General features: G+C 42.8%; 1 protein-coding gene across 1 annotated transcript in view; it reads left to right on the top strand.

Moving 5' to 3' along the window:
* LOC139373818 (zinc finger transcription factor Trps1-like) overlaps positions 1-26618 on the top strand; it is a 219415-nt gene that overhangs the window by 162947 nt on the left and 29850 nt on the right. Inside the window, exon 6 of the mRNA XM_071114858.1 lies at positions 24825-24947. Coding sequence (XP_070970959.1) covers positions 24825-24947 — 123 coding nt within the window. The remainder of the gene's footprint in view (positions 1-24824; positions 24948-26618) is intronic.

The raw sequence follows: 26618 nt of genomic DNA, 5'->3' as shown, positions 1-26618 counted from the left end.
TTGTGTTGTTCTCAGAGACGATAAAGCTTAGATACCACTTCCAGACTCAGAGTGAAAGACAGGAGGGTTACGTCCCAAATGGCACCCTAGTCCCTATGTAGTGCACTACTTTAGGTCCAGAGATTTGTGGTGCACTATATTGGGAATAGGGTGCCATTTGGGATACAGACCAGGTTCCTGCATCTACACCCCTGTGTTTCACGTGTCCTAAGCCCTACTCGGACGAGATACGTTTTACTGGGGGAGCTTAGGTAATATAATTAGAGTATCTGCGCGAGCACAAATCCCTACATCTGTCATTTTAGTCCCGTCCGAATCTGCCATGTCAGTCATTTTTACTTCACAGGAAGGTTAATATCCCAGCTCTTAAAAACCTGCGGTATTTCGTCAAACTCCAAGGTCTTCTGATAATACTTATCCCGTGGGAATCGTCATTCCTGTGTTTTGAGGGATATTACAGAGTTTAACCGGTGCTGCAATCAGATTGGTTAAGAACATGGGAAGAAATTAATTCTTTAAAAAAAAAAGTGCAATGCATGTAGCCTGCAGATTAATGATATTTTATGTCCCATATCAACTTTCCTAGTGCCGTACTTCTCTTTTAAAAGATGAAGTGGACAATTTTGTGCCAATTAATTGATAAATTGACAAATCCGTCAGGTAATTAAATGTCTGCATATTTCTTATTGATATTCATTATGTCTTTCTCTGAACTGAATATTAGACTATCCCTAGACATTTAAAATGTCTTCACCACTAGAAGAGCTTTCCAGTCTTCCGTCATAACGGCAGGGTAGCCTAGTGGTTAGAGCATTGGACTAATAACCGAAAGGTTGCAAGTTCAAATCCCTGAGCTGACAAGGTACAAAATCTGTCGTTCTGCCCCTGAACAGGCAGTTAACCCACTGTTCCTAGGCTGTCATTGAAAATAAGAATTTGTTCTTAACTGACTTGCCTAGTAAAATAAAGGAAAAATAAAATAACGGTCAATTGTGAATGAGGGACAAAAAAGTAATCACAGGGGCAGTTTTAGTGAAACTAATCCCATCTGAGTTGTCCACTGGAAAAACGGACATGCTGGGGTAATATTTGCATAACTTTCTATAGTAATACTAGTCCTGTGTGAATAGAGCTTTAGTAGATAATATCAAGCAGTTGGGAGCCTCTCTTCTTTTTGACGGTTACTAAGACAATGGTTAAATTGCCCAAAACTAGCTACATTTCCCTCTTTAAACCCATAGGGGGCAAACTAACTGACAGTTCAGTCGACTCTGCTTTGCAGTTGTGGTCGAGTGATTGTCACATTGAGAGAGAGGGGGATGCTCTGTCTCCTTTTTTAATGTGATTTGTGTTGCTAACTGAAGACACAGTGAAATGCAGTATGGTGCCAGGCAGTATGGTGATAGGCAGTATGATGCCAGACAGTATGGTGATAGGCAGTATGGTGCCAGGCAGTATGGTGATAGGCAGTATGATGCCAGACAGTATGGTGATAGGCAGTATGGTGCCAGGCAGTATGGTGATAGGCAGTATGGTTATAGGCGTTATGGTGATAGGCGTTATGGTGATAGGCAGTATGATGATAGGCAGTATGGTGATAGGCAGTATTGTGCCATGCAGTATGGTGATAGGCAGTATCGTGCCAGGCAGTATGGTGATAGGCAGTATGGTGCCAGGCAGTATGGTGATAGGCAGTATGGTGCCAGGCAGTATGGTGCCAGGCAGTATGGTGATAGACAGTATGGTGATAGGCAGTATGGTGCCAGGCAGTATGGTGATAGGCAGTATGGTGCCAGGCAGTATGATCATAGGCATTATGGTGATAGGCAGTATGGTGATAGGCAGTATGGTGATAGGCAGTATGGTGATAGACAGTATGGCGATAGGCAGTATGGTGCCAGGCAGTATGGTGATAGGCAGTATGGTGATAGGCAGTATGGTGCCAGGCAGTATGGTGATAGGAAGTATGGTGCCAGGCAGTATGGTGATAGGCAGTATGGTGCCAGGCAATATGGTGATAGGCAGTATGGTGATAGACAGTTTGGTTATAGGCGTTATGGTGATAGGCAGTATGACGATAGGCAGTATGGTGATAGGCAGTATGGTTATAGACAGTATGGTGATAGGCAGTATCGTGCCATGCAGTATGATGATAGGCAGTATGGTTATAGGCGTTATGGTGATAGGCAGTATGATGATCGGCAGTATGGTGATAGGCAGTATCGTGCTATGCAGTATGATGATAGGCAGTATGGTGATAGGTGTTATGGTGATAGGCAGTATTATGATATGCAGTGTAGTGATAGGCAGTATGGTGATAGGCAGTATGGTGTAGGCAGTATGATGATAGGCAGTGTAGTGATAGGCAGTATGGTGATAGGCAGTATGGTTATAGGTGTTGTGGTGATAGGCAGTATGGTGATAGGCAGTATGGTTATTGACAGTATGGTGATAGGCAGTATGGTTATAGACAGTATGGTGATAGGCGTTATGGTGATAGGCGTTATGGTGATAGGCAGTATGGTGATAGGCAGTATGGTTATAGGCAGTATGATGATAGGCAGTATGGTTATAGGCAGTATGGAAATAGGTGTTATGGTGATAGGCAGTATTATGATATGCAGTGTAGTGATAGGCAGTATGGTGATAGGCAGTATGGTGTAGGCAGTATGATGATAGGCAGTGTAGTGATAGGCAGTATGGTGATAGGCAGTATGGTTATAGGCAGTATGGTGATAGGCAGTATGGTTATAGGCAGTATGGTGATAGGCAGTATGGTGCCAGGCAGTATGGTTATAGGCATTATGGTGATAGGCGTTATGGTGATAGGCAGTATGGTGATAGGCAGTATGGTGATAGACAGTATGGTGATAGGCGTTATGGTGATAGGCAGTATGATGATAGGCAGTATGGTGATAGGCAGTATGGTGATAGGCTGGTGATAGGCAGTATGATGATAGACAGTATGGTGATAGGCAGTATGGTGATAGGCTGGTGATAGCTAGTATGGTGATAGGCAGTATTGTGATAGACGGTATGGTTATAGGCAGTATGGTGATAGGCGTTATGGTGATAGGCAGTATGGTGATAAACAGTATGTTGATAGGCAGTATGGTGATAGGCAGTATGGTGCCAGGCAGTATGGTTATAGGCATTATGGTGATAGGCGTTATGGTGATAGGCAGTATGGTGATAGGCAGTATGGTGATAGACAGTATGGTGATAGGCGTTATGGTGATATATGGTGATAGGCAGTATGGTGATAGGGCAGTATGATGATAGGCAGTATGGTGATATGCAGTATGGTGATAGGCTGGTGATAGGCAGTATGATGATAGACAGTATGGTGATAGGCAGTATGGTGATAGGCAGTATTGTGATAGACGGTATGGTTATAGGCAGTATGGTGATAGGCGTTATGGTGATAGGCAGTATGGTGATAGGCAGTATGGTGATAGGCAGTATGGTGCCAGGCAGTATGGTTATAGGCATTATGGTGATAGGCGTTATGGTGATAGGCAGTATGGTGATAGGCAGTATGGTGATAGACAGTATGGTGATAGGCGTTATGGTGATAGGCAGTATGGTGATAGGCAGTATGGTGATAGACAGTATGGTGATAGGCGTTATGGTGATAGGCAGTATGATGATAGGCAGTATGGTGATATGCAGTATGGTGATAGGCAGTATGATGATAGACAGTATGGTGATAGGCAGTATGGTGATAGGCTGGTGATAGCTAGTATGGTGATAGGCAGTATTGTGATAGACGGTATGGTTATAGGCAGTATGGTGATAGGCGTTATGGTGATAGGCAGTATGGTGATAAACAGTATGTTGATAGGCAGTATGGTGATAGGCAGTATGGTGCCAGGCAGTATGGTTATAGGCATTATGGTGATAGGCGTTATGGTGATAGGCAGTATGGTGATAGGCAGTATGGTGATAGACAGTATGGTGATAGGCGTTATGGTGATAGGCAGTATGATGATAGGCAGTATGGTGATAGGCAGTATGGTGATAGACAGTATGGTGATGGGCAGTATGGTGATAGGCAGTATGGTGATAGGCTGGTGATAGGCAGTATGGTGATAGACAGTATGGCGATAGGCAGTATGGTGATAGGCTGGTGATAGCTAGTATGGTGATAGGCAGTATTGTGATAGACGGTATGGTTATAGGCAGTATGGTGATAGGCGTTATGGTGATAGGCAGTATGGTGATAGGCAGTATGGTGATAGGCAGTATGGTGATAGGCGTTATGGTGATAGGCAGTATGGTGATAAACAGTATGTTGATAGGCAGTATGGTGATAGCCAGTATGGTGATAGGCAGTATGGTGATAGGCAGTATGGTGCAAGGCAGTACTGTAGTCTACTGTAGTAGTGTACTGTAGTTGTATACTCTCTCAGTCTATCCCTGAGTCTGGCTGGTGAATTTGTATGATGTTGAGTAAGATATGGTGCAATGTACCAGAGTGTACTGTCGTCAGTGTACTGTAGTAGTGTACTGTAGTAGTGTACTGTAGTAGTGTACTGTAGTAGTGTACCGTCGTAGTGTACTGTAGTAGTGTACTGTAGTAGTGTACTGTAGACTTTTGTGAGTCTGTCTGGGAGACTAGTATAGTGCTGTACGTGTGGTTTAGATCAGTTTAGACTGAGTCACTGCCTGCATGAAAACATGACTGCCTCTCCAGTCGTCCAATAAATGTGGTCCATTGGATTTCCTGCATACACTGTGTTTCTTTAGGTTCACTGAGCTCCGCAGGGATTATTTAACCTTTACATACTGAACAGATCACCAGAAGCCTGGACCACTGTAAACATGAACTTTATTATCTCCTCTCTCTCTCTCTCTCTCTCTCTCTCTCTCTCTCTCTCTCTCTCTCTCTCTCTCTCTCTCTCTCTCTCTCTCTCTCTCTCTCTCTCTGTCTCTCTCTGTCTCTCTCTGTCTCTCTCTGTCTCTCTCTCTGTCGCTCTCTCTCTGTCTCTCTCTCTGTCTCTCTCTGTCTGTCTTTCTCTCTCTCTGTCTCTCTCTGTCTCTCTCTCTCTGTCTGTCTTTCTCTCTCTCTCTCTCTCTCTGTCTGTCTGTCTGTCTGTCTGTCTGTCTGTCTGTCTGTCTCGCTCTCTGTCTCTCTCTTTCAATATCTCTCTCTCTGTGTCTCTCTCAGGGGCTTTATTGGCATGGGAAACATGTTTATATTGCTCTCACAAAAGTTAAAAAATAATAAAGTGTTGTAACGATGTACAAATGGTTAAAGTACACAAGGGAAAATAAAAAACTATGGGTTGTATTTACAATGGTGTTTGTTCTTCACTGGTTGCCCTTTTCTTGTGGCAACAGGTCACAAATATTGCTGCTGTGATGGCACACTGTGGTATTTCACCCAGTAGATATGGGGGTTTATCAAAGTTGGATTTGTTTTGAATTATTTGTGGATATGTGTAATCTGAGGGAAATATGTGTCTCTAATATGGTAATACATTTGGTTAGGAAGTGCAGCTCAGTTTCCACCTCATTTTGTGAGCAGTGTGCACATAGCCTGTCTTCTCTTGAGAGCCAGGTCTGCCTTCGGCGGCCTTTCTCTCTCTGTCTCTGTTTCCCTCTCTCTCGCTCTCTCTTTATTTCTGTCTCTCTTTCTCTCTGTCTCTCTCTCTCTCTTTCTGTCTGTCTCTCTCTCTTTCTCTCTGTCTCTCTCTTCCGCTCTCTCTCACTCTCTCATAAGCCTGTTTTGAAGCCTTTTTGTGTGTGTGTGTGTGGGGGGGGGGGGGGGGGGGGTATTCATTGGGATATTATTAAATCAATCCTGGAGTATGACAGGATAGAGACCTTGACAGACGGATGATGGCATATGCACAGTAAATACTGTACAGCACTGCAACTGTTTTGAAGCAGTGTTGTGAAATAGTGTGTATGAATGCAGTCCCCACAATATCTAGGTATTTTCTTTGTGTAGTCACAAAGGAGCTTTCTGTGTCCAGATTCACCCTGACATGATCACATGTTCTCAGAAACAGGCTTTTCTACTAGAAATATCTTTGGAGGATGGCTATGATTTGTCTGGCTAGGTAACCACTGGTAGAATTGGACAGTGCACTGAGCTGCAAACCGTTTACAAAATATCTCAGTAAATGCTTCCATCAGCTCATGTAGTGGACAGGGGACAACTGTCAGCGGTGAGGGATGTGTGTGTGTGTGTGTGTGTGTGTGTGTGTGTGTGTGTGCGCGCGTGTTAATTTGTGTGCATGCATGCGTGTGTGCGTGTGTGTGCGTGTTTCCCTTCAGGGCGAGGTGAATTGAGGTTTCTCTGTCCTCGTTTTCACAGAGCATTACAGCACACAGACTATTCAACTAAAGAGTGGCAGAGTTTACCTCTGGGTGGTTGCCATCGTGTCTGTCTCCTCGTAGAGTTTAGACTTTTTCTTCTGTTGACAACATTACTTCACTGGCCACAGGCTAAAAGATCACTAGTGTACTGTGATGAAGCCCTGGGACTTTTGTCTGCCTGGATAAGAAAATGTAACAATGTAACCATGTACAAATGGAACCATGTAACAATGTAACATTGTAACCATGTAACCATGTACAAATGGAACCATGTAACAATGTAACCATGTCATCATGTAACAATGTAACAATGTAACCATGTAACCATGTAAACATGTAACAATGTAACCATGTAACAATGTAACCATGTAACCATGTACAAATGGAACCATGTAACAATGTAACATTGTAACAATGTACAAATGGAACCATGTAACCATGTACAAATGGAACCATGTAACAATGTAACATTGTAACAATGTACAAATGGAACCATGTAACCATGTACAAATGGAACCATGTAACAATGTAACATTGTAACAATGTACAAATTTAACCATGTAACCATGCAACAATGTAACCATGTCAAAATGTAACCATGCAACAATGTAACCATGTCAAAATGTAACCATGTAACCATGTACAAATGTAACCATGTAACAATGTAACATTGTAACAATGTACAAATGGAACCATGTAACCATGTACAAATGGAACCATGTAACATTGTAACAATGTACAAATTTAACCATGTAACCATGCAACAATGTAACCATGTCAAAATGTAACCATGTAACCATGTAATCATGCAACAATGTAACAATGTAAAAATGTAACAATGTAACCATGTAACCATGTACAAATGTAACCATGTAACAATGTAACCATGTAACAATGTAACAATGTAACCATGTAACCATGTAACCATGTAACAATGTAACCATGTAACCATGTAACCATGTAACCATGTAACAATGTAACCATGTAACAATGTAACCATGTAACCATGTAACCATGTAACAATGTAACCATGTAACCATGTAACCATGTAACCATTTCAAATTGCAACCATGTAATCATGTAACAATGTAACAACGATGTAACCATGTAACCATGTAACAATGTAATCATGTAACAATGTAACCATGTAACCATGTAACAATGTAACCATGTCAAAATGTAACAATGTAACCATGTAACAATGTAACATTGTAACCATGTAACAATGTAACATTGTAACCATGTAACAATGTAACATTGTAAAAATGTAACCATGTCAAAATGTAACAATGTAACCATGTCAAAATGTAACCATGTAACAATGTAACAATGTAACCATGTCAAAATGTAACCATGTCAAAATTTAACAATGTAACCATGTCAAAATGTAACCATGTCAAAATTTAACAATGTAACCATGTCAAAATGTAACCATGTCAAAATGTAACAATGTAACTATGTCAAAATGTAACAATGTAACCATGTAACAATGTAACATTGTAACCATGTAACAATGTAACAATGTAACATTGTAAAAATGTAACCATGTAACAATGTAACCATGTAACCATGTGCAAATGTAACCATGTAACCATGTGCAAATGTAACCATGTAACAATGTAACCATGTAACAATGTAACAATGTAACCATGTAACCATGTAACAATGTAACCATGTCAAAATGTAACCATGTAATCATGTAACCATGTAACAATGTAACCATGTAACAATGTAACCATGTAACCATGTCAAAATGTAACCATGTAATCATGTAACCATGTAACAATGTAACAACAATGTAACCATGTACTCATGTAACCATGTCAAAATGTAACCAACATTACTACTGAATTTGCGAACTAGGAGAGCAGACCTGCTTAACAAGATAGATAAATGAGGAGGAACTGGGCCAATCATCCTTCTCTTTCTCCTACCAGTCTGACTGACAGGGGCCTATATCACTGGTCCTTTTGTGTCACGCAAGTCGAGGTCCCAGCTCACTCAGAATGCATTGATGGCATCGCATTCCCAACCTCCTTTTGTCCATTGTCTTTTTGACTCCCATTGTCCCCCTAGGTGAGATTATGTTGTGCCTCAGCCACATATCCCAGTCTTTGGAGTGTCACAGACAGCCACACACAACACAGGAGTGACAGGGGATGGCAGCGAGACAAGATGACAGGTGACACAGTTAGGCGGTAGAGACATGGTACCAACAACATTCCTCTGTCACCCTGCCAGGATCTGTCCTCCATCCTCGGAACTGGACGGTCAAAAGGACCCTTCATATCACAGGACGATCTAGATAACGATGAGACCCAGAATACATTGAGACAAGTGAAAGGGTGAAGGGATAAATGGAAGAACAGGGTATTGTTCTCATTCAGGAATTGATTATAGTGGTTTACATAAGCTGTCCATGATGTCATGTTGAACCAGAATGACTCGTGCTGTCGTGTTAGTCTCTTTGTACGGCCTGCTGGTTCACATGAGTTTAATGTACCCTGCTACTATTGTACTGCTGCTGTTTATAAAAGGTGCAACTTACCGATCACTGCACCTGTACACAGGTAAATAGCCCACCCAACTACCTCATTCCCATATTGTTATTTTTTTGCTATTTTGCACCCCATGCACAACATTATCTGTACATCTATCACTCCAGTATTAATGCTAACTTGTAATTGTTTTGCCACTGTGGCCTATTTATTGCCTTTACCTCCCTAATCTTACTACATTTGCACACACTGTATATAGATTGTTCTATTGTTGTACAAACAATGGTATGCAAGTATAAACACCATGGGACCACGCAGCCGTCATACCACTCAGGAAGGAGATGCGTCCTGTCTCCTAGAGATGAAGGGACTTTGGTGCGAAAAATGCAAATCAATCCAAGAACAACAGCAAAGGACATTGTGAAAATGCTGGATGAAACAGGTACAAAAGTATCTATTTCCACAGTAAAACAAGTCCTATATCGACATAACGGCAGGGTAGCCTAGTGGTTAGAGCGTTAGACTAGTAACCGAAAGGTTGCAAGTTCAAATCCCCGAGCTGACAAGGTACAAATCTGTCGTTCTGCCCCTGAACAGGCAGTTAACCCACTCTTCCTAGGCTGTCATTGAAAATAAGAATTTGTTCTTAACTGGCCTTGCCTAGTTAAATAAAGATAAAATAACCTGAAAGGCCACTCAGCAAGGAAGAAGCTACTATAGTTTTCAACTGCACATGGGGAAAAAAATCATACTTTTTGGAGAAATGTCCTCTGGTCTGATGAAACAAATATAGAACTGTTTGGCCATAATGACCATTGCTATAATTGGAGGAAAAGGGGGGAGGCTTGCAAGCCGAAGAACACCATCCCAACCGTGAAGCACGGGGGTGGCAGCATCATGTTGTGGGGGTGCTTTGCTGCAGGAGGGACTGGTGCACTTCACAAAATAGATGGCATCACGAAGAAGCAACATTGAAGCAACATCTCAAGACATCAGTCAGGAATTACAGCTTGGTCGCAAATGTGTCTTCCAGATGACCCCAAGCATACTTCCAAAGTTGTGGCAAAATGGCTTAAGGACAACAAAGTCAAAGTAGTGGAGTGGCCATCACAAAGTCCTGACCTCAATCCTATAGAAAATTGGTGGGCAGAACTGAAAAGCGTGTGCGAGCATGGAGGCCTACAAACCTGACTCAGTTACACCAGCTCTGTCAGGAGGAATGGGCCAAAATTCACCCAACTTATTGTGGGAAGCTTGTAGAAGGCTACCCGAAACGTTTGACCCTAGTTAAACAATTTAAAGGCAATGCTACCAAATACTAATTGAGTGTATGTAAACTTCTGACCCACTGGGAATGTTATGAAAGAAATAAAAGCTGAAATAAATAATTCTCTCTACTACTATTCTAACATTTCACATTCTTCAAATAAAGTGGTGATCCTAACTGACCTAAGACAGGGAATTGTTACTAGGATTAAATGTCAGGAATTGTGAATAACTGAGTTTAAATGTATTTGGTTAAGGTGTAAGTAAACTTCCGACTTCAACTGTATATGGTTCTGTGCTCGTAGGGTTCTACTCTAGGAAGTACATCAGTGTATCAGTGTATCAATGTATCAGTGGATCAGTGTGTCAGTGTGTTAGTGTATCAGTGGGTCAGTGTGTTAGTGTGTCAGTGTATCAGTGTATCAGTGTGTCAGTGTATCAGTGTGTCAGTGTGTCAGTGTATCAGTGTATCAGTGTATCAGTGTGTCAGTATGTCAGTGTGTCAGTGTATCAGTGTATCAGTGTGTCAGTGTATTAGTGTATCAGTGTATCAGTGTGTCAGTGTGTCAGTGTATTAGTGTATCAGTGTGTCAGTGTGTCAGTGTGTCACTGTATCAGTGTATCAGTGTGTCAGTGTGTCAGTGTATTAGTGTATCAGTGTGTCAGTGTATCAGTGTGTCAGTGTATCAGTGTGTCAGTGTATCAGTGTGTCAGTGTATCAGTGTATCAGTGTGTCAGTGTATCAGTGTGTCAGTGTATCAGTGTGTCAGTGTATCAGTGTGTCAGTGTATCAGTGTGTCAGTGTATCAGTGTGTCAGGGTATTAGCAGTAAATTGTGAAAGTGTATCAGTGTGTCAGTGTATCAGTGTGTCAGTGTGTCAGTGTGTCAGTGTATCAGTGTGTCAGTGTATCAGTTTATCAGTGTATCAGTGTGTCAGTGTGTCAGTGTATCAGTGTGTCAGTGTGTCAGTGTGTCAGTGTATTAGTGTGTCAGTGTATCAGTGTATCAGTGTGTCAGTGTGTCAGTGTATCAGTGTGTCAGTGTATCAGTGTATCAGTGTATCAGTGTGTCAGTGTATCAGTGTATCAGTGTATCAGTGTGTCAGTGTGTCAGTGTGTCAGTGTATTAGTGTGTCAGTGTATTAGTGTGTCAGTGTATCAGTGTATCAGTGTGTCAGTGTGTCAGTGTATCAGTGTGTCAGTGTGTCAGTGTGTCAGTGTATTAGTGTGTCAGTGTATTAGTGTGTCAGTGTATCAGTGTGTCAGTGTGTCATTGTATTAGCAGTAAATTGTAAAAGTGTATTCCCAGTGTTCTGCTTTTATTACTGTGACTTCTGACATCCCAATATTCCCTTTTTAGATTATGTTTTAGGAATAAATTCCAATTAATTTATTAAACTCAAACTGAATTATACAATTAGGGAAGCAATTTAGAGAGAGACACTGGATTTCCGTAAACCCGGGATAACCTCCTAGTGAGAGAGGACTTGATGGTTCAGTATGTCTGGAATTATAACCAGATGTGTGCCGAAGGCAACAAGATGCTTGCACCCAAGCCCAAAATGTTGACGCAGGATTTCAGAAATTGAAATTGTCATTAGGGGTTCACCAAATTTCCCCGCAGCTGATTAAATAATTGTTTATTTAATGGAAGTGCTCCTGCAGATTACTTAAGTGAATTAAATGCTATTTAATTTCAAGGGCTACATGACCACATGCTCCCTCTCTCTCTCTCTCTCTCTCTCTCTCTCTCTCTCTCTCTCTCTCTCTCTCTCTCTCTCTCTCTCTCTCTCTCTCTCTCTCTCTCTCACTCTTTCTCTCTATCTCTTTCGCTCTCTCTACATCTCTCTCTCTACATCTCTCTCTCTTTCTCTCTCTCTTTCTCTCTACATCTCTCTCTCTCTATATATATATATATATATATATATCTTTCTCTCTCTCTTTCTGTCTGTCTCTTTCTCTCTCTCTATACATCTCTCTTTCTCTCTCTACATCTGTCTTTCTCTCTCTCTCTTCATCTCTCTCTTTCTCTCTCTCTCTCTACATCTCTCTCTGTCTCTGCCTCTCCATCTCTATCTCAATTTAATTCAATCAAGGGGCTTTATTGGCATGGGAAACATGTGTTAACATTGCCAAAGCAAGTGAGGTAGATAATATACAAACTTGAAATAAACAATAGAAATTAACAGTAAACATTACACATACTGAAGTTTCAATTGAATATAGACATTACAAACTTCATATTACGTATATATACATTGTTGTAACAATGTACAAATGGTTAAAGTACACAAGGGAAAATAAATAAGCATAAATATGGGTCTCTCTCTCTCTCCCTCTCTGCCTCCCACAACCCTGTCAGTAATCAGTAATTATTTAGATGTCAGCCTCTTGTGTGATTAGCATCACTGTTACAGGCTTTGGTTTTTGCACTTTAGCACATATAGCTTGTTAGCACGTAGGGCGTACCGTGCTGGCCAAATGCTGGCCCAGTTGCTATGTAAGAGTGGCTGGCCCAATGCTCCAGTTGTCTTGATAGGTGTGGAGGTTTAGCACCTTTAGTTTGATTTCTAGACAAAATATCCTTTATCTGATTTAGTTTTGCGCCAACTTTTTGGTTTGCCTCCCGTCTTTAAGTTTGGTGTGGGCTTTTCTTTTGTTTGCCTCTTCTAGGACAACTTTGGTGGGCGCTCATAGTGGGTGTCTTTTGGGTCCCAGTTGTTGTTGCTAGTCAGCTTTTCAGTGGAAACCCCCATGAGTATCCTCACCTATTTCGGTCTGGTTGTTGGTCAGTGACTCTTTTTTTCAGTTCCACCGTCTGTTAGAGCGACAATATTTGGTTTTCTTGCTGGGGAACGTAACAAACAATCAGTCTCACTTATGTGGTACTCTGCTCTGCATTCCTATGAGCACACAGTCTCCAAGCTATATATGTTTTACTATAACCCAGTTTTGATGGCTGAGGTTTCAGGAGCAAGGTGTTATGGGAAAATGACTAGTGAGAAAGATAAATGCGGTGGGTTTAGCAAAGGGACAGTGTCATATTTGATATAACATATCACCTATAACTATTATTATTATTATTATTAGTGTTATTATAATTATAATAATACTTATTATTATTCTTTGATATGGTAGCTGTTACTCAGCTACTATCAAATAAAATAAAGTTGTATTTATCACATGCGCCTAACAGGTGTAGTAGACCTTACCGTGAAATGCTTACTTACAAGCCCTTATTGGCTAAATAACTTCCATTTACTTTTGATTCTAATTGAACTGAAATGAAGTACCATCCTTCCTGTCACCTCATGATGAAGTGGTGGGCAGTGTGTGTGTTTAGTCCTCACCCACCTGGAAGCCCTGGTGTGGTGGGAACAAACCCAATAAATAAATACATGCAATTAAGGCCCCAATCTCTAATTACCCAGCATTCCCCTCACCGGGAGGATGGAATGAGTGGGAGACGTCTCTAGGAACGCCAATGGAACACAAGGCATTAATAATCAATCACAGACACAGAATGCACATGCAACACCTACGATAGTGACGGTGCAGAACACTGTAGGAGTTATTTATCATTGGCCCCTGGACTAATAATATGACCTGTTCATGCTTATTATTGCTCTGGTGTTTCTATGTAGTTTCTTGCAGTTTGCTGTGCAGGGAATATCACACTTGGAACTCAGATAGTTCAAGTATTCACTAAAAGTTTTGGCAATGTGTTGTAGTGTATTGTCAGAATACGTGTTGAAGGCTGGCATCAGGTCATATTTGGTTGGAGATGGATGACCAAAAGGCTGAATCCCAGGTACAGTAAGTCCATAGAAGTTGAATCTCTGGTGAACTCATGGATACACTCAATGGCTGACAGTCTACACATTATGGCATTATTGACTTGAATGGGGAGGTCCGATCTGTAGATTATATTTCTATGGCAAAGTCACACAGCAGCAGCACCACCTCCACGACCAGCTCAACCACCTCCACCAAATCCACCACAAACTCCACCACCGACACCTTCTCCACCACCTTCATCACCTCCTCCACCACCACATCTCCACCACCTCCTCCTCTACCACCTCCACGACCACCTACACTTCCACCTCCATCACCTCCTTCACCACCACCATCTCCACCACCTCCTCTTCTACCACCACCACGACCACCACCACCACCATCTCCACCACTTCCACCTCCACCACCTCCTCCACCACCACCATCTCCACCACCTCCTCCTCTACCACCTCCACGACCACCACCATCTCCACCTCCACCACCACCTTCTCCTTCACCACCACCTCCACCTCCACCACCAAAGATTCTAGGATTTATTATTGGGATTTATCAAACTGTAGCACACAACATATCTGCATATTTTCATTGATAAATCAGGCATTTTATTGTTATTATTATTAATGTTCTATTATTATTAATAATATTTATATTATTATTGTTTTATTAGTATTAATAGTAGTATTTTATTATTATTGTTTTATTAGTATTAATAGTAGTATTTTATTATTATTGTTTTATTAGTATTAATATTAGTATTTTATTATTATATTATAATTGTTTTATTAGTATTATTGGTAGTTTTTTAATATTATATTATTATTGTTTTATTAGTATTATTAGTAGTATTTTATTATTATATTATTATTGTTTTATTAGTATTGATAGTAGTATTTTATTATTACTGTTTTTATTAGTATTAATATTAGTATTTTATTATTATATTATTATTGTTTTATTAATATTATTAGTAGTATTTTATTATTATATTATTATTGTTTTATTAATATTATTAGTAGTTTTTTATTATTATATTATTATTATTTAATTATGTCATTCATATTATTATTAATAGTTTTTGTTTTATAATTATAATTATTTTATGATTATTATTTTATGATTAATATTCTTATTATTATTAGCTCTACAACCCTGCCTGCAAAACTCCCTCCATTCACCTTATATGGTAACAAAAGCTCTCTAATTTGCTTTAGAATTTGGCGATCTCAGAACTGGGCCATGATAGTTCCTAAAAGAAAGCACAATGGAAAAATTGCACATTTCTTTAGATGTGTGTGCAGGATGCCACAGTGACTTCCCCCTCAAAAAATGCATGCTGCCTATAGTGCCAAACACTGGCCGCGCATTGTGCAAGATTGCTTGTCCTTTCAACCAATTTAAAAGTAAATGTTACAGCCCAGGCTTCTATGCAAAAGACACATTTTTTTCAATATTTTGATAATCAACACGATTGTGTTTCTATCTCCTGCCTTTGTATAGGATCTAAGATTAAATAGGCAATGATGTCACGCTCCTATCTATAGGCTCTGAGATTAAATAGGCTATGATGTCATGCTCCTATCCTGCCTTGGTATAGGCTCTGAGATTAAATAGGCAATGATGTCACGCTCCTATCCTGCCTTGGTATAGGCTCTGAGATTAAATAGGCAATGATGTCATGCTCCTATCCTGCCTTGGTATAGGCTCTGAGATTAAATAGGCAATGATGTCACGCTCCTATCCTGCCTTGGTATAGGCTCTGAGATTAAATAGGCAATGATGTCACGCTCCTATCCTGCCTTGGTATAGGCTCTGAGATTAAATAGGCAATGATGTCACGCTCCCAACCTGCCTTGGTATAGACTCTGAGATTAAATAGGCAATGATGTCACGCTCCTATCCTGCCTTGGTATAGGCTCTGAGATGAAATAGGCTATGATGTCACGCTCCTATCCTGCCTTGGGTATAGGCTCTGAGATTAAATAGGCTATGATGTCACTCTCCTGATCCTATGGCACAGCAAGACTGTAGCCTAACCATACTGTCACATACGGTCAAGGCTACAGGTCTATTTACTGTAGAGCATGCTTGGCTATTGAATGAGCGATTGGTCAATTGTAGTCTGCTATTGAATAAGTGATTGGTAAATGGTAGCTTACTATTGAATAAGCGATTGATAAATGGTAGTCTACTATTGAATGAGCGATTGGTTAACGGCAGTCTACTATTGAATGAGCGATTGGTAAATGGTAGTCTGCTATTGAATAAGTGATTGGTAAATGGTAGTCTACTATTGAATGAGCGATTGATAAATGGTAGTCTGCTATTGAATAAGTGATTGGTAAATGGTAGTCTGCTATTGAATAAGTAATTGGTAAATGGTAGTCTACTATTGAATGAGCGATTGGTAAATGGTAGTCAGCTATTGAATAAGTAATTGGTAAATGGTAGTCTGCTATTGAATACGTGATTGGTAAATGGTAGTCTACTATTGAATAAGTGATTGGTAAATGGTAGTCTGCTATTGATTGAGCGATTGGTAAATGGTAAATGGTCTACTATTTGTTGTGTAGCAATTTAAACCAGTTATGTCAGAAAATGAGAGACATGTCCTGCTATATGATTATAATTTAGGCCTATATAATAAAAGTAAAATAAACATATTAGATGACATGCTGCTCTGCGATCTCCTTACCAATGACAAATGCATCTGTTTTATCATTAGGCCTTTGTTTTAATGTTTTTATCAGCCTGACATTATTATAATTCCCGTGCATCAAACACCTTCCATTTCCCCCAAACGAACAATAAGCCTATGTGCTTGCAATAGATTTGGTCAACCTTCTAGAAGTTGTGCTCACGCATGGTTTGAGATTTGCATGGAGATAAGCACACTTTTCCGTCGAGTTAAACATTTATAAATACCAACCTTGGAGAAAAAACTGAAGCACGCAAGGTTTAGAGTCATTTTTTTGTGTGCACTCACCTTTGATAAATGAGGTCCCTGGAAGCTCAAATCAACCAGAGTTTTTGTTCAACATACACTAACTATCAGATGCATATTACTCCTTGTGTATTTAGTGTTCTTCGTACTCTTCTGAAAAACCTACATGCTTGTTTTCAGTTAAATATGTAGTGGTGTTCGAGGCCTCTTGGAGGTTCTCTTTGCTATCTTTTATGAGTAACGCGTCTCTATTTGACTGAGTAGATCTCGTTGCCTGATCTATTGATTACAGTTCAGCAGGTCGCCGTTGCTGGTTATTAATTGCAGGTTGAGCCACGCTCCTCTCGTTGTAATATGTCACATCAGTTCACCTAGGACCGGCAGGTTGAGCCACGCTCCTCTCGTTGTAATATGTCACATCAGTTCACCTAGGACCGGCAGGTTGAGCCACGCTCCTCTCGTTGTAATATGTCACATCAGTTCACCTAGGACCGGCAGGTTGAGCCACGCTCCTCTCGTTGTAATATGTCACATCAGTTCACCTAGGACCGGCAGGTTGAGCCACGCTCCTCTCGTTGTAATATGTCACATCAGTTCACCTAGGACCGGCAGGTTGAGCCACGCTCCTCTCGTTGTAATATGTCACATCAGTTCACCTAGGACCGGCAGGTTGAGCCACGCTCCTCTCGTTGTAATATGTCACATCAGTTCACCTAGGACCGGCAGGTTGAACCACGCTCCTCTCGTTGTAATATGTCACATCAGTTCACCTAGGACCGGCAGGTTGAGCCACGCTCCTCTCGTTGTAATATGTCACATCAGTTCACCTAGGACCGGCAGGTTGAGCCACGCTCCTCTCGTTGTAATATGTCACATCAGTTCACCTAGGACCGGCAGGTTGAGCCACGCTCCTCTCGTTGTAATATGTCACATCAGTTCACCTAGGACCGGCAGGTTGAACCACGCTCCTCTCGTTGTAATATGTCACATCAGTTCACCTAGGACCGGCAGGTTGAACCACGCTCCTCTCGTTGTAATATGTCACATCAGTTCACCTAGGACCGGCAGGTTGAGCCACGCTCCTCTCGTTGTAATATGTCACATCAGTTCACCTAGGACCGGCAGGTTGAACCACGCTCCTCTCGTTGTAATATGTCACATCAGTTCACCTAGGACCGGCAGGTTGAACCACGCTCCTCTCGTTGTAATATGTCACATCAGTTCACCTAGGACCGGCAGGTTGAACCACGCTCCTCTCGTTGTAATATGTCACATCAGTTCACCTAGGACCGGCAGGTTGAACCACGCTCCTCTCGTTGTAATATGTCACATCATTTCACCTAGGACCGGCAGGTTGAGCCACGCTCCTCTCGTTGTAATATGTCACATCAGTTCACCTAGGACCGGCAGGTTGAACCACGCTCCTCTCGTTGTAATATGTCACATCAGTTCACCTAGGACCGGCAGGTTGAACCACGCTCCTCTCGTTGTAATATGTCACATCAGTTCACCTAGGACCGGCAGGTTGAACCACGCTCCTCTCGTTGTAATATGTCACATCAGTTCACCTAGGACCGGCAGGTTGAACCACGCTCCTCTCGTTGTAATATGTCACATCAGTTCACCGAGGACCGGCAGGTTGAACCACGCTCCTCTTGTTGTAATATGTCACATCAGTTCACCTAGGACCGGCAGGTTGAGCCACGCTCCTCTCGTTGTAATATGTCACATCAGTTCACCTAGGACCGGCAGGTTGAACCACGCTCCTCTCGTTGTAATATGTCACATCAGTTCACCTAGGACCGGCAGGTTGAGCCTCGCTCCTCTCGTTGTAATATGTCACATCAGTTCACCTAGGACCGGCAGGTTGAACCACGCTCCTCTCGTTGTACCTAGGACCGGCAGGTTGAACCACGCTCCTCTCGTTGTAATATGTCACATCAGTTCACCTAGGACCGGCAGGTTGAACCACGCTCCTCTCGTTGTAATATGTCACATCAGTTCACCTAGGACCGGCAGGTTGAACCACGCTCCTCTCGTTGTAATATGTCACATCAGTTCACCGAGGACCGGCAGGTTGAACCACGCTCCTCTTGTTGTAATATGTCACATCAGTTCACCTAGGACCGGCAGGTTGAGCCACGCTCCTCTCGTTGTAATATGTCACATCAGTTCACCTAGGACTGGCAGGTTGAACCACGCTCCTCTCGTTGTAATATGTCACATCAGTTCACCTAGGACCGGCAGGTTGAACCACGCTCCTCTCGTTGTAATATATCACATCAGTTCACCTAGGACCGAGCTCCACCGCTGCCTGCCGCAATCACTGAATGAAGCGATACTATTTCACTTGGAAGACATTATTGTATATAACCATGCCTCTGAGTGATTTACTACGTATCTACAGAGCACACATTGTATTGTATTTACTTTTTGGCATTGGCTCTGCTTAGTGTTTATATGGTGGCCAGAAGTATGTTTACAATGCACTACAAGTCTTAACTGCTGTTTGTTGGTCCAAGCCTAACTTGTCCAGAGATGAGGGATAAGAGACGCATGTTGTGGGAAGAGAAATAGGACTGCTATCAGTTCGAGCTGTGTGTAACCTGTAAACATTTACACTCCCCAGCTGTTGGAAGTGTCTGTGGCTATAGGCAACACGTGTGAGTCATTTGGCCAAGGGAAGGGGGGGGGGGGGGGGGGGGTGATGATGGTGGGGGAGAGAAAACACAGAGACTATGATGGAAACCGTGTTTGGCTTGTAACACTAGAACAGAATAGGAAAATAATAAATCAATCAATCATCCTGTCATTCCCACCATGTGGCAACCACATAAAAGCTCCTTGGGATTGAGAACATGTATGTTCAGGGGGGCTTCCAGGTTTCTTCTGTGGTACTAGTCTAAGCAGTGATCCTTACCATAGATTAAGGAGAAAGGAAAGGGGGATACCTAGTCAGTTGTACAACTGAATGTATTCAACTGAAATGTGTCTTCCTCATTTAACCCAACCCCTCTAGATTAACACATTATTTTTAAGTAATTTTTATTTAAAAAATTAAGCAATCCACTAAGATAATCATTCAAATGTTAGAGTAATGGACCATTTATTTCATTTTAACAAGTAATGATTTGTAATTCTTAGATAAATAAAAATGTTAGATTAAGATATGACACTTAAAATAATTGTGATTGAAATGTTAATAAAATCAAATCATCAAATCAAATCAAATTTTATTTGTCACATACACATGGTTAGCAGATGTTAATGCGAGTGTAGCGAAATGCTTGTGCTTCTTGTTCCGACAATGCAGTAATAACAAGTAATCTAACTAACAATTCCAAAACTACTGTCTTGTACACAGTGTAAGGGGATAAAGAATATGTACATAAGGATATATGAATGAGTGATGGTACAGAGCAGCATAGGCAAGATACAGTAGATGGTATCGAGTACAGTATGTACAAATGAGATGAGTATGTAAACAAAGTGGCATAGTATAAGGTGGCTAGTGATACATGTATTACATAAGGATACCGTCAATGATATAGAGTACAGTATATACGTATGCATATGAGATGAATAATGTAGGGTAAGTAACATTTATATAAGGTAGCATTGTTTAAAGTGGCTAGTGATATATTTACATCATTTCCCATCAATTCCCATTATTAAAGTGGCTGGAGTTGAGTCAGTGTCAGTGTGTTGGCAGCAGCCACTCGGTGTTAGTGGTGGCTGTTTAACAGTCTGATGGCCTTGAGATAGAAGCTGTTTTTCAGTCTCTCGGTCCCAGCTTTGATGCACCTGTACTGACCTCGCCTTCTGGATGATAGCGGGGTGAACAGGCAGTGGCTCGGGTGGTTGATGTCCTTGATGATCTTTATGGCCTTCCTGTGACATCGGGTGGTGTAGGTGTCCTGGAGGGCAGGTAGTTTGCCCCCGGTGATGCGTTGTGCAGACCTCACTACCCTCTGGAGAGCCTTACGGTTGAGGGCGGTGCAGTTGCCATACCAGGCGGTGATACAGCCCGCCAGGATGCTCTCGATTGTGCATCTGTAGAAGTTTGTGAGTGCTTTTGGTGACAAGCCGAATTTCTTCAGCCTCCTGAGGTTGAAGAGGCGCTGCTGCGCCTTCTTCACGATGCTGTCTGTGTGAGTGGACCAATTCAGTTTGTCTGTGATGTGTATGCCGAGGAACTTAAGACTTGCTACCCTCTCCACTACTGTTCCATCGATGTGGATAGGGGGGTGTTCCCTCTGCTGTTTCCTGAAGTCCACAATCATCTCCTTAGTTTTGTTGACGTTGAGTGTGAGGTTATTTTCCTGACACCACACTCCGAGGGCCCTCACCTCCTCCCTGTAGGCCGTCTCGTCGTTGTTGGTAATCAAGCCTACCACTGTTGTGTCGTCCGCAAACTTGATGATTGAGTTGGAGGCGTGCGTGGCCACGCAGTCGTGGGTGAACAGGGAGTACAGGAGAGGGCTCAGAACGCACCCTTGTGGGGCCCCAGTGTTGAGGATCAGCGGGGAGGAGATGTTGTTGCCTACCCTCACCACCTGGGGGCGGCCCGTCAGGAAGTCCAGTACCCAGTTGCACAGGGCGGGGTCGAGACCCAGGGTCTCGAGCTTGATGACGAGCTTGGAGGGTACTATGGTGTTGAATGCCGAGCTGTAGTCGATGAACAGCATTCTCACATAGGTATTCCTCTTGTCCAGATGGGTTAGGGCAGTGTGCAGTGTGGTTGAGATTGCATCGTCTGTGGACCTATTTGGGCGGTAAGCAAATTGGAGTGGGTCTAGGGTGTCAGGTAGGGTGGAGGTGATATGGTCCTTGACTAGTCTCTCAAAGCACTTCATGATGACGGATGTGAGTGCTACGGGGCGGTAGTCGTTTAGCTCAGTTACCTTAGCTTTCTTGGGAACAGGAACAATGGTGGCCCTCTTGAAGCATGTGGGAACAGCAGACTGGTATTGATGGGATTGATTGAATATGTCCGTAAACACACCGGCCAGCTGGTCTGCGCATGCTCTGAGGGCGCGGCTGGGGATGCCGTCTGGGCCTGCAGCCTTGCGAGGGTTAACACGTTTAAATGTCTTACTCACCTCGGCTGCAGTGAAGGAGAGACCGCATGTTTTCGTTGCAGGCCGTGTCAGTGGCACTGTATTGTCCTCAAAGCGGGCAAAAAAGTTATTTAGTCTGCCTGGGAGCAAGACATCCTGGTCCGTGACTGGGCTGGATTTCTTCCTGTAGTCCGTGATTGACTGTAGACCCTGCCACATGCCTCTTGTGTCTGAGCCGTTGAATTGAGATTCTACTTTGTCTCTGTACTGGCGCTTAGCTTGTTTGATAGCCTTGCGGAGGGAATAGCTGCACTGTTTGTATTCGGTCATGTTACCAGACACCTTGCCCTGATTAAAAGCAGTGGTTCGCGCTTTCAGTTTCACACGAATGCTGCCATCAATCCACGGTTTCTGGTTAGGGAATGTTTTAATCGTTGCTATGGGAACGACATCTTCAACGCACGTTCTAATGAACTCGCACACCGAATCAGCGTATTCGTCAATGTTGTTATCTGACGCAATACGAAACATCTCCCAGTCCACGTGATGGAAGCAGTCTTGGAGTGTGGAGTCAGCTTGGTCGGACCAGCGTTGGACAGACCTCAGCGTGGGAGCCTCTTGTTTTAGTTTCTGTCTGTAGGCAGGGATCAACAAAATGGAGTCGTGGTCAGCTTTTCCGAAAGGGGGGCGGGGCAGGGCCTTATATGCGTCGCGGAAGTTAGAGTAACAATGATCCAAGGTCTTTCCTCCCCTGGTTGCGCAATCGATATGCTGATAAAATTTGGGGAGTCTTGTTTTCAGATTAGCCTTGTTAAAATCCCCAGCTACAATGAATGCAGCCTCCGGATAAATCGTTTCCAGTTTGCAGAGAGTTAAATAAAGTTCGTTCAGAGCCATCGATGTGTCTGCTTGGGGGGGGATATATACGGCTGTGATTATAATCGAAGAGAATTCTCTTGGTAGATAATGCGGTCTACATTTGATTGTGAGGAATTCTAAATCAGGTGAACAGAAGGCTTTGAGTTCCTGTATGTTTCTTTCATCACACCATGTCACGTTGGCCATGAGGCATACGCCCCCGCCCCTCTTCTTACCAGAAAGATGTTTGTTTCTGTCAGCGCGATGTGTGGAGAAACCCGTTGGCTGCACCGCTTCGGATAGAGTCTCTCCAGTGAGCCATGTTTCAGTGAAGCAAAGGACGTTACAGTCTCTGATGTCCCTCTGGAATGCTACCCTTGCTCGGATTTCATCAACCTTGTTGTCAAGAGACTGGACATTGGCAAGAAGAATGCTAGGGAGTGGTGTGCGCTGTGCCCGTCTCCGGAGTCTGACCAGAAGACCGCCTCGTTTCCCTCTCTTTCGGAGTCGTTTTTTTGGGTCGCTGCATAGGATCCACTCCGTTGTCCTGTTTGTAAGGCAGAACACAGGGTCCGCGTCGCGAAAAACATATTCTTGGTCGTACTGATGGTGAGTTGACGCTGATCTTATATTCAGTAGTTCTTCTCGACTGTATGTAATGAAACCTAAGATGACCTGGGGTACTAATGTAAGAAATAACACGTAAAAAAACAAAAAACTGCATAGTTTCCTAGGAACGCGAAGCGAGGCGGCCATCTCTGTCGGCGCCGGAAGTAGTCTTTTCACACTTAAGAATACTGAATGTTGCATCTGTTGGAAAAAAATGTTCCATCAGTTTTATTCTGACAGGATGACAGTGTTGTTTTACCCATCCTTCCTGTCGATTGGGACATAAGCAGCAATGCGGAGCGTGAGTTGACAGAGCGACTTTACACCTGCTGGTAGCTCACTAAAAACATTTATCCATGTCATTCAATCATTGCCGTAATTTTGACCGTGCTACCGTCCCCTCATTCCCTTTCCCTTGTTTTTATTTTAATTGTATCTATGATTAATGTCTGATGTCAAACGTTAGAGTGAGCAGGCATCAGCAAACGCAAGATCATAGAGGGCCCTCCAATAAGCGCTCTCATCTGGATGGAAAAATTACCCTATAGGGAACTGGCTACTCACCAGAACGTTTGACTGATTCATTGTGAAACACCCGATGAATGAAGTACCCTTTCTCTGCCAAGAAAGCTCTCTGGCCTTCCAGACAAAATTATGTCCACAGAAAAGCTTTCCGTTCTAAATGAATCGGAAGAGAATTAGGAGCATTGTATTATTCTGGCAGGTAGAACATGGCTCCCTGAAGTTAAATAAATGTCACTGATTCTATGAGGCCAAATGGCTTTTACAGGCCCCCTAATCTAGATCATGCCAGTGTAGCTGCGGATCACATGCAAGGCAGGACCGCTTGTTCAATTCCCATGTTCTGCACTTGATAAGGTCATGCACTCTCAATGATTCATTTAGACATTATTGGTTTTCTGTACTTGCATTATGGACCAGCACATTTGTTATTTATTAGTTTTTTTTGTATAAATATGTATGTTAAGGAGGGAGTAAAATACTTTCAATATATCGAAGAGAAAATATTAGAAACCGTTTCCAAATGTGAATATTTTAGAAAATAGCCTCAGAATGGCTTCCTACGCAATCAATGGCACACATGAAGATTGTAGAATCAACATGAGGCTGCTAAAAAAGGTCTGGTCCTCAGCTTGTCCTCAGCTGGTCCTCAGCTTGTCATGGTGATGCAGGCGATGAAGGCTGATCTCTGTCTAATGAAACACAACCAGTGGTTGGACTCATTAATCAGTCTAAAGTTAATTAGTGAGAGAATCAGCTGGGTTCTATTAATCACTGCACAAACTGACCTTCTAATTGTACTGTGTGTGTGTTTGTGTGTGTGTGTGTGTGTGTGTGTGTGTGTGTTTGTGTGTGTGTGTGACTTATTTTTCCTCCTTTTTCTTCTCTCTTTCCGTTTACCCGTTTCTCACTTACTCACTCTCTCTCTTTTGATTTGGTTTTCAGAGACGTCGAGGCTCGGGGGTGTTCTGTGCCAACTGTCTCACCACTAAGACCTCTCTGTGGAGGAAGAATGCCAACGGGGGATATGTGTGCAACGCCTGTGGCCTCTATCAGAAGCTCCACTCGGTAAGGCTGGGGGGTGGGGGGCTCAACGCCTGTGGCCTCTATCAGAAGCTCCACTCGGTAAGGCGGGGGTGGGGGGCTCAACTGGGGGGAGTATGTTTAAGCGTGATCACACAGTCGTCCACACTCTCATGCATGCTTCAGTGTTGCTTGCCTCGAAGCGAGCATAAAAGGCATTTAGCCCATCCGGTAGGCTCGCGTCACTGGGCAGCTCGCGGCTGAGTTTCACTTCATAGTCAATAATAGTTTGCAAACCCTGCCACACCGACGAGCCTCAGAGCCGGTGTAGTATGATTCAATCCTAGTCCTATTTTGATGCTTTGCCTGTTTGATGGTTTGTCTGAGGGCATAGCTGGATTTATTATAAGCGTCTGGATTAGTTTCCCACTCCTTGAAAGCGGCAGCTCTAGCCTTTAACTCGGTGCGGATGCTGCCTGTAATCCATGGTTTCTGGTTGGGTTATGTACGTACGGTCACTGTGGGGATGACGTCGTTTAATCACTTATTGATGAAGCCAGTGACTGATGTGATGTACTCCTCAATGCCATTGGATGAATCCCGGAACATATTCCAGTCTGCAAAACCGTCCTACAGCATAGCATCCATGTCATCTGACCACTTCCGTATTGAGCGAGTCACTGGTACTTCCTGCTTTAGTTTCTGCTTGTAAGCAGAAATTAGGAAGATAGAATTATTGTCAGATTTGCCAAATGGGGGGGGGGGGGGGGGGGGGCTTTGTACTCATCTTTGTCTGTGGAGGAAAGGTGGTCTAGAGTTTTTTTCCCCTCTGGTTGCACGTGATATGCTGGTAGAATTTAGGTAAAACAGATTTAAGTTTGCCTGCATTAAAGTACCCGGCCACTAGGAGCGCCGCTTCCGGATGAGCATTTTCTTGTTTGCTTATGGCCTTATAGAGATGAAATCTCTCTTGACAAATAGACACACACCTCCAACACTCATCTTACCGGATGTAGCTGTTCTGTCCTACCAAGGCATAGAAAACCCAGCCAACTGTATATTATCCGCATTGTCATTCAGCCACGACTCAGTGAAATGTAAGATATTACAGTTTTTAATGTTCCGTAGGTAGGATAGTCTCTAATGGAGCGCATTCAGTTTATTCTCCAATGATTGCACGTTGGCCAACAGATCAGATGGTAGGCGGGTCAACCACTCACTGACAAATTCTTACTAGGCACCCTGATCTGTTCCCCCTGTATTCCTTCTTTTCTTCATGCGAATGACGGGGATTTTGAACTTGTCTGGGAGCAACATTATCTCCTTCCTGTCAGACTCATTAAAGAAAAAATCTTTGTCCTGTTCGAGGTGAGTAATCGCTGTTCTGATATCCAGAAGCTCTATTCGGTCATAAGAGACGGTAGCATCAACTTTATGTATAAAATAAGTTACAAACAATTCTAAAAAAACTCACAAAATAGCTGTTTAGGAGCCCGTAGAACGGCAGCCATCCTCTCCGGCGCCATTCCTTCATAAGTGTTAGCAGAACACTGTAGCTGTTCCACCCTGTCCACCCCACTTCCTCCCTGGGTGATTTGCGCGCCTCTCAGGGCCTGGGGGAGGATGAGATAAGTGGGTCCGCTGTGCCCTCTAACCCCTAAAAGCTGAAACCCCCATAAAATTCACACATGTTCCTCTCACAAATATGCAGGCTTA

Source organism: Oncorhynchus clarkii, chromosome 18 (assembly GCF_045791955.1).
Source record: "Oncorhynchus clarkii lewisi isolate Uvic-CL-2024 chromosome 18, UVic_Ocla_1.0, whole genome shotgun sequence".
In the NCBI taxonomy this organism is placed as follows: domain Eukaryota; kingdom Metazoa; phylum Chordata; class Actinopteri; order Salmoniformes; family Salmonidae; genus Oncorhynchus; species Oncorhynchus clarkii.
This window is presented reverse-complemented; position numbering and strand designations above follow the sequence as displayed.